This window comes from Poeciliopsis prolifica, unplaced genomic scaffold, assembly GCF_027474105.1.
Source record: "Poeciliopsis prolifica strain line A6 unplaced genomic scaffold, Auburn_PproV2 SCAFFOLD187, whole genome shotgun sequence".
Classification (NCBI taxonomy): Eukaryota; Metazoa; Chordata; class Actinopteri; order Cyprinodontiformes; family Poeciliidae; genus Poeciliopsis; species Poeciliopsis prolifica.
This window is the reverse complement of record NW_026562562.1, coordinates 161,560-170,383: the sequence shown is the minus strand read 5'-3', so window position 1 is coordinate 170,383 and position 8,824 is coordinate 161,560. Positions and strand designations below refer to the sequence as shown.

The 8,824-nt window shown below is 48.3% G+C and overlaps 1 protein-coding gene across 1 annotated transcript; it reads right to left on the bottom strand.

Moving 5' to 3' along the window:
- Window positions 1-1,393: 1,393 nt before the first annotated feature.
- Window positions 1,394-8,601, bottom strand: LOC129356696 (nicolin-1-like). Its single transcript, XM_055026261.1, is given in 8 exon segments — window positions 1,394-1,649; window positions 1,976-2,080; window positions 2,180-2,248; window positions 2,339-2,452; window positions 7,030-7,191; window positions 7,193-7,210; window positions 7,791-7,939; window positions 8,449-8,601. Coding segments are annotated over 7 exon segments (657 nt in total). The 5' UTR covers window positions 7,938-7,939; window positions 8,449-8,601; the 3' UTR covers window positions 1,394-1,607.
- Between the last annotated feature and the right edge of the window lie 223 nt (window positions 8,602-8,824).

The following is an 8,824-nucleotide window of genomic DNA, read 5'->3' as shown; positions in this document are numbered from 1 at the left end:
CACACACAGAGACACACACACACTCACACGGGTTTTCATCTGGTCTGTGTTCTGCTGGCGTTCAGCAGAACACACGGACTGTGTCTCTATGTGTGTCTCTCTGTGTGTGTGTGTGTCTCTGTGTGTGTGTGTCTCTGTGTGTGTGTGTGTGTCTCTGTGTGTGTGTGTCTCTGTGTGTGTGTGTGTGTCTCTGTGTGTGTGTGTGTGTCTCTGTGTGTGTGTGTGTCTCTGTGTGTGTGTCTCTGTGTGTGCCTCTCTGTGTGTGTGTGTGTGTGTCTCTATGTGTGTGTGTGTCTCTGTGTGTGTGTGTCTGTGTGTGTGTGTGTCTCTGTGTGTGTGTGTCTCTGTGTGTGTGTGTCTCTCTGTGTGTGTGTGTGTCTCTGTGTGTGTGTGTGTCTCTCTGTGTGTGTGTCTCTCTGTGTGTGTGTGTGTCTCTGTGTGTGTGTGTGTCTCTGTGTGTGTGTGTGTGTCTCTGTGTGTGTGTGTGTCTCTGTGTGTGTGTGTCTCTGTGTGTGCCTCTCTGTGTGTGTGTATGTGTCTCTATGTGTGTGTGTGTCTCTGTGTGTGTGTCTCTCTGTGTGTGTGTGTCTCTGTGTGTGTGTGTGTCTGTGTGTGTCTCTCTGTGTGTGTGTGTGTCTCTGTGTGTGTGTGTGTGTCTCTCTGTGTGTGTGTGTGTCTCTCTGTGTGTGTGTGTGTGTCTCTCTGTGTGTGTGTGTCTCTGTGTGTGTGTGTGTCTCTGTGTGTGTGTGTCTCTGTGTGTGTGTGTGTCTCTGTGTGTGTGTGTCTCTGTGTGTGTGTGTCTCTGTGTGTGTCTCTATGTGTGTGTGTGCCTCTCTGTGTGTGTGTGTGTCTGTGTGTGTGTGTGTCTGTGTGTGCCTCTGTGTGTGTGTGTGTGTCTCTATGTGTGTGTGTGCCTCTCTGTGTGTGTGTGTGTGCCTCTCTGTGTGTGTGTGTGTCTCTGTGTGTGTGTGTGTCTGTGTGTGCCTCTGTGTGTGTGTGTGTGTGTGTCTCTATGTGTGTGTGTGCCTCTCTGTGTGTGTGTGTCTCTGTGTGTGTGTGTGTCTGTGTGTGTCTCTGTGTGTGTGTGTGTGTGTGTGTGTCTGTGTGTGTGTCTCTGTGTGTTATCGATGATGTCGTCATCACAGTGGAGGATTTTAATATTCATTTTGACCCTGAAAGTGAAAACATAAATATTTAAGATTCGACTGAATTTGCTCAAAAAGATCAACAGTAGATATTTTATGCTGAAACAAAAACCTTTTATTATGTAAATGAGTGAATCATTTTCCTCATTTAGGATCTAAATGTTAATCCTGTGAAAAATGGATTTAACTTGATCAGTTTTATGATTTTTATTTCTCTTTAACAGTCTGAATTATTAACAACACCAAAATGAAGAAGAAAAGATCATTTCTATTTTAGAGACAAAATGAGAGAAATGTCCAAATAAAACCAGAAGTGGACCAGGATCAGGATCAGGACTGAGGAGTTATTCTGCTGATGCATCATGATGATCATGTATGACGACACAAAGCGATAAACCAGCAGCGGTTTTCGCTCTTCTGTCTCCACTCACACAGGAAGTGTGTGTTGCTCTGAAAGCCGCGTTACGTCAGCGACAGCAGGCTGATGTCATAACATCCGTCCACCTGCAGGAACATAAAACACACAACTCATCCTTTATTTCCAGTTTGTGCCAGGCTGTAAACCAGCTGAGCGTCATCAGAGAGCGTCGCCAGCCTCACACGGCGGCACAGAGGTGTTCCTCAGGGATCTGTGTTTAGATCACCTCAGAAAGCTCTTACTGTCAGGCTGACCACACAGTGAGGTCAGTCGTCTCAAAAACTTCAGGATTTCATGAGGCTGTTTGGTTTCTTTACCAAAGTGGAACATTTTAAAATGGAAAGTTGTTTTCAGTTTGTTTTCCAGGGATGGATACTCGGAGCTGACAGTGAACCGGAGACGAAGGACTCACATCGAAGCGTCCGATGGAGGCTGTGGTCTGGTTGGTCTGCATGACCTCGGTCAGAGCCCACATCTGCTGGATGCTGGAGGAAACGGTGTGCGGGTCCGGCAGGCCCTGCAGGACGCCAGCAGAACACAGACCAGATGAAAACCCGTCAAGCTTTTCATCAGGAGTCTCCGCATGAATTCAAAGTGTTTGGGCCGGAGCGCGTACCTCTACATCAGGAAGCTGGTCGACCAGAATCAGGTCAGACAGCCAATCAGAAACCTCCTTCTGGGGCTCCTGTACCAGACAAGAGGAATGATAATAATAACACACCTGGTTTTTGGACTTCTATAGAACTCATACAGAGAGAAAAACGTAACGACTGACCGGTTCCATGTGAGGGAAAATTTTGATCTCCTCCAAGCTGAAGCTCAGCCAGGCAGACGACGGCTGCCTCAGGATCAGCCGGACCGAAACCACGTGGTCTGGCTCCACTAGCATCTGAGGGGCACAGAGTTAGCCGGGAGTTAGCCTGGAGTTAGCCAGGCGTTAGCTGGGAGTTTAGCTGGGAGTTAGCCAGGAGATAGCTGGAAGTTAGCCTGGAGTTAGCTGGGAGTTTAGCCAGGCATTAGCTGGGAGTTAGCCAGGAGTTAGCTGGAAGTTAGCCAGGCGTTAGCTGGGAGTTAGCCTGGAGTTAGCTGGAAGTTAGTCAGGCATTAGCTGGAGTTAGCCAGGAGTTAGCTGGAAGTTAGCCAGGCGTTAGCTGGGAGTTAGCCAGGAGTTAGCTGGGAGTTAGCCTGGAGTTAGCTAAGAGTTAGCCAGGAGTTAGCTGGAGTTAGCTGGGAGTTAGCCTGGAGTTAGCTGGAAGTTAGCCTGGAGTTAGCTGGGAGTTAGCTTGGAGTTAGCTGGAAGTTAGCCTGGAGTTAGCTGGAAGTTAGCCAGGCATTAGCTGGGAGTTAGCCAGGAGTTAGCTGGAAGTTAGCCAGGCGTTTGCTGGGAGTTAGCCAGGAGTTAGCTGGGAGTTAGCCTGGAGTTAGCTGGAAGTTAGCCTGGAGTTAGCTGGGAGTTAGCCAGGCATTAGCTGGAAGTTAGCCAGGCGTTAGCTGGGAATTAGCCAGGAGTTAGCTGGAATTTAGCCAGGCGTTAGCTGGAAGTTAGCCAGGAGTTAGCTGGGAGTTAGCCAGGAGTTAGCTGGAAGTTAGCCAGGCGTTAGCTGGGAGTTAGCTGGGAGTTAGCCTGGAGTTAGCTGGAAGTTAGCCTGGAGTTAGCTGGGAGTTAGCCAGGCATTAGCTGGAAGTTAGCCAGGCGTTAGCTGGGAATTAGCCAGGAGTTAGCTGGAATTTAGCCAGGCGTTAGCTGGAAGTTAGCCAGGAGTTAGCTGGGAGTTAGCCAGGCGTTAGCTGGAAGTTAGCCAGGCGTTAGCTGGGAGTTAGCCAGGCGTTAGCTGGAAGTTAGCCAGGCGTTAGCTGGGAGTTAGCCAGGAGTTAGCTGGAAGTTGCCAGGCGTTAGCTGGAAGTTAGCCAGGAGTTAGCTGGGAGTTAGCCAGGAGTTAGCTGGAAGTTAGCCAGGCGTTAGCTGGGAGTTAGCTGGGAGTTAGCCTGGGAGTTAGCTGGAAGTTAGCCTGGAGTTAGCTGGGAGTTAGCCAGGCATTAGCTGGAAGTTAGCCAGGCGTTAGCTGGGAATTAGCCAGGAGTTAGCTGGAATTTAGCCAGGCGTTAGCTGGAAGTTAGCCAGGAGTTAGCTGGGAGTTTAGCCAGGCGTTAGCTGGAAGTTAGCCAGGCGTTAGCTGGGAGTTAGCCAGGAGTTAGCTGGAAGTTAGCCAGGCGTTAGCTGGAAGTTAGCCAGGAGTTAGCTGGAAGTTAGCCAGGCGTTAGCTGGAAGTTAGCCAGGAGTTAGCTGGGAGTTAGCCAGGAGTTAGCTGGGAGTTAGCCAGGAGTTAGCTGGAAGTTAGCCAGGAGTTAGCTGGAAGTTAGCCAGGCGTTAGCTGGAAGTTAGCCAGGAGTTTAGCTGGGAGTTAGCCAGGAGTTAGCTGGGAGTTAGCCAGGAGTTAGCTGGAAGTTAGCCAGGCGTTAGCTGGGAGTTAGCTGGGAGTTAGCCTGGAGTTAGCTGGAAGTTAGCCTGGAGTTAGCTGGGAGTTAGCCAGGCATTAGCTGGAAGTTAGCCAGGCGTTAGCTGGGAATTAGCCAGGAGTTAGCTGGAATTTAGCCAGGCGTTAGCTGGAAGTTAGCCAGGTTAGCTGGGAGTTAGCCAGGCGTTAGCTGGAAGTTAGCCAGGCGTTAGCTGGGAGTTAGCCAGGAGTTAGCTGGAAGTTAGCCAGGCGTTAGCTGGAAGTTAGCCAGGAGTTAGCTGGAAGTTAGCCAGGCGTTAGCTGGAAGTTAGCCAGGAGTTAGCTGGGAGTTAGCCAGGAGTTAGCTGGGAGTTAGCCAGGAGTTAGCTGGAAGTTAGCCAGGAGTTAGCTGGGAGTTAGCTGGCAGTTAGCTGGGAGTTAGCTGGCAGTTAGCCCGTTGTCCTGCAGGAAGTATTACTTCCTCACACATATTAATCAGTGTTTATCAGAACTGAAAAAAAGCTAAACAGGGAAACTTTGGACCTCAGTTTATCTGAACAATGACCCGAGTTCTACTTGGAGAAACAGTCCTGAAGATGATGAATTTCCATGAGCATTTCCAACATTCGTTTATATGGGAAGGTTAACGTTGATGTCCAGGTTACAGTGAACGCAGCACGACAGAAAACTAAAAACCTGGGGAGGCAACAAATTAGCGAATCTCACTAAAGAGATGATTTCAGTTCCTAAAGTCTAAAAACGTCCGTCTGCCCATCCATCAACCAATCAGCTGGTAGATCAGTTATTCCAACATTAATCAGTAATGAGTCACACTGAGCTTCACCAGATATTAATGTTGATCTCACAATATGTGGCAACTCTGTGCCATTATGGCACAACGATAGAAACATTCATCTTAGTTTCTCCATCGTTACTAAGCTCAGCTGTCTGAATGCAGCTTCAGACACACAAGGAGACGAAGGAAAAACCTCAGCTACAGGTTTAAACAAAGATCCTCACAGGAAGTCTAACAGGTTTTAGCTCCGCCCCTTCTCTGACTCACCTGAGGGGAAACAGGAAGCAGCTTGTAAAACAGAGACGATCAGATTCACCGTCAGAACAAACTGACTGCTTCTTCTGAGTAAATCCAGCTGCAGGACGGAAATAAAAACACGCGGCGAGGGAGCGAGCCTGACGGACTGGGTTTCAGCTTCACTCAGAGACAAAATGGCTTCCAGACCAGAGGAGGATCTCTGCTGTCCGGTCTGTCAGGACGGCTTTAAGGATCCGGTTGTTCTGTCATGCAGCCACAGCTTCTGTAAGGAGTGTCTGAAGACTGGTGGAGACAGAAACCAGCAGGAGAGTGTCCAGTTTGCAAGAGGAAATCTTCAAGAGAGGAACCGACTTTAAATCCGGCTCTGAAGAGACTCTGTGAATTATTCTTAGAGCAGAGAGAGCAAAAAGCTTCAGAGAGTCTCTGCAGTCTGCACTCTGAGAAACTCAAACTCTTCTGTCTGGACCATCAGCAGCCAGTTTGTCTCGTCTGCAGAGATTCAGAAAAACACATCAAGCACAGATTCAGAGCCATCGATGAAGCTGCTCAGGATCACAGAGAGAATCTGAACATCTCTGGAGCCTTTAAAGAAGAAACTGGAGCAGAAGAAGGAAGTTAAAGAGGATTTGATCAGACAGCAGAACACATGAAGGTCCAGGCCCGACACACAGAGAGGCAGATTGTTGAGCAGTTTAAGAAGCTTCATCAGTTTTCTAGCAGAGGAAGAGGAGGCAGGCTGGCTGCACTGAGGGAGGAAGAGGAGCAGAAGAGAGGGATGATGGAGGAGAAGATGGAGGCTCTGAGCAGAGAGATAGCAGCTCTTTCAGACACAGTCAGCCACAGAGGAGGAGCTGAGAGCTGAAGACGTCTCATTCCTGCACAACTACAAGGCTGCAGTGGAAAGAGTCCAGCGCTGCCCCCCTGCTGGAGGATCCACAGCTGCCCTCAGGAGCTCTGATAGACCAGGCCAAACATCTGGGCAACCTGGCCTTCAACATCTGGAGCAACATGAAGGACATGGTGACCTACACTCCTCTGGTTCTGGACCCAAACACGGCGAATCCAGAACTCCTGCTGTCTGAAGATCTGAGCGTTGTGACAGCAGGACGGAGGCAGCAGCTGCCTGATAATCCGGAGCGGTTGGACGTTTGGTGGTCCGTTCTCGGCTCTCAGGTTTTAACTCCGGGATCCACAGCTGGATGTTGATGTTGGAGACAGTGAGGTTTGGACTCTGGGTGTGTTAGCAGAATCTGACCAGAGGAAGGGAAACTAACAGTCTGGATTATGGGGATTGATGTTGACAGAAAATGGATTATCAGTTTGTTCTCCAGGTTCCTCCTCAGATCTATCAGCCCAGAAAAAGATCCACAGGATTCGAGTAGGATCTGGACTGGGATGGAGGAAAGCTGCACACACATACACACCTTCACACACACCTTCACACACACCTTCACACACCTTCACTGACCGAATGTTTTCCTTATATTTACACTCTGGATGAAGTAAAAATCTCACAGATGAAGATCTGAGATAAAACAAACTTTAAAATCTGATCATCTGCTTGTTTCTGGTTCACTCATCCCAGTATTTTAAAATAACAAACTTATCAGACAAATTTGGTTAAATTCATTCACGTACGATGTAGTTTATGTCCGTCTGGTCTACATATTCAGGATAATAAAGTGTTTTTCTTTCATTCATCTTTCCAGAGTTTCAGGATTCTCTTTGGCTTAGTGTTAGCGGCTACTCTTTAGCATTGAAATGCTATTTTGGGCTAGCATAGCTTCACTGATAGGCTAACTCCTTTTAGCTTAATTTTTTTTCCATCATCCAATCAGATTGATTAGAAGCAGAAACTAAAACCCAGTGGAACCAGACTCTTCATCGCTGCTGTCTGAGGAAGACGCTTTGCCTCTCGTCTGTTCTGAGTCTGAATCAGACTTTGGGTCAGTGGATGTTCATCGATAAAGCCGTGACCCACCTGCTTCCTGGGATGGAGTAGTAATCCTGGGAGCCTCTCTCTGTGTGCGGGTTGTCCATCAGCGGCAGGTCTCGGAGAGCCGTGACCCACTTGGTCGGCCTTCCTGCCCAGAAGCCCTCCTCCAAACGCACAGTGACGTAGGCGGTGTAGTAGTTCTTTAAAGGTGATTTCCTCAACCTGCAGACAGACGGTGGAAAACAACACAGAAGCAGCCCAAACTGAGCGCCTGGACGAACTCGCTGGGATTAAAATAGCAGGATCTCTGCAGCTCTGAGGTGAAGAGGAGCCACTCTGCATCGAAGCTGTTTGTAATTACAGCTAAATGCTGAAAGCAGGTCAGAGCTGCTGAGTCCAACAGAAGGACGACCAGTTTCTGGGCAGACAGATCTCCTGATCTCCACTGTTGCAGCACAACTTCCTGCTGGACGTCTGAACGCCAAAAACTCATTGAAAACAAACCGATTGAATTTAGAAACTTTGGACGAATGCTCCTTTCTTTCAGCGCTCTGAACTTTTTAACACTGTAAAAACTTTGCAGAGGTGAACATGAGGTTCCCAGTCCAGCTGAGGGAACCTCTGGTTTCCTGTTTAGCTGTTCAGAAATGAACAGTTCATTTCTGTTCACTGTCAATCAGCAGCTTGTTTCTCTGGAGGAACCAAAACCTTTAGTTTTGGTTTGCTCAGCCTGAAGCAGAGCAGCGTGAGGTTCTGGGAGGATGATTGATAATTTACTGTTTCTGTTGTGTGTCTGACTTACACTGACTGGTTTCCCAAAGGGGAGGGGGACATCGAGCACACAGACCCCGGACTGACCCGGTTCCGCTTTGGGCTCTCCGATCTGCAGGTAGACCGGAGGTTTGACTGTGCAGGAGACCGGCTGTCTGCTGCCGTCCACCTGGCTCATCTCTGGAGACAAAACCTGATGACGTCATGAGTTACGACATTTCATTTCCCTTAGAACTGAACTGAATATTGACTTCGTTCAGTTCAACTCAATTCAAATGTACTCTATTGATCCCAGGGTTAAATACTTCACGTTTAAAACAAAACGTTCACAAACGGAGCCGAATTTTTACTGATGAAATATTGTGTTAAAATCAGTTTTCAGTGTCTTGAGAAGCGAGCTGAGCGACCGGCAGCTGATTGTATCTTAATCAAGCGATCTCCTGCATGACGTCTGGTGGCCGCGTCAGCACCACGGACAGCGACTCCACGCACTAAAGCAGGTTTAAAGCAGCCCTGGGAAAAGAACCGATTCATTTTAATGAGCCGTTTGGCTTCAAGTGAACTCTGTTCAGAAAGACAGCTTCAGCACGGAGACCTACACGGTTAGCATGGCGGCTAACGGAGGCTAACGGAGGCTAACGGACGCTAACGGAGGCTAACGGAATGAACGGAGCCGGTTCTCTGCTCACCTTCCTCCGGTGGAGAGGTCAAAGGTCAGAGCTGAAGGTAAGATCTGGGCAGTGAGAGGAAAAAGCACAAACTCCAGCCACTTCTGTTCACATCCTAAAGATATTTGGCGAAACTTCCCGGTTGGCACGGTAACCAAGGCGACAGGGAGTCTCTTAAAGGGCCAGCGTCTCTGAAATATTCAGAAACATCAGGTAAGACTTTACCTGAACCTGGAGTTCATCATGCAAAGATCAGTTTTATTATTCTACATATTTTCATTGGAAAACATGAATAAATCCCACAGAAATGATTTATTTATATGTTCACATATGGAAGAGATTATTGGAGCAGTAAAACAGTTTAGGATCAACATGACCCTCCACTGCTGCCCTCCAA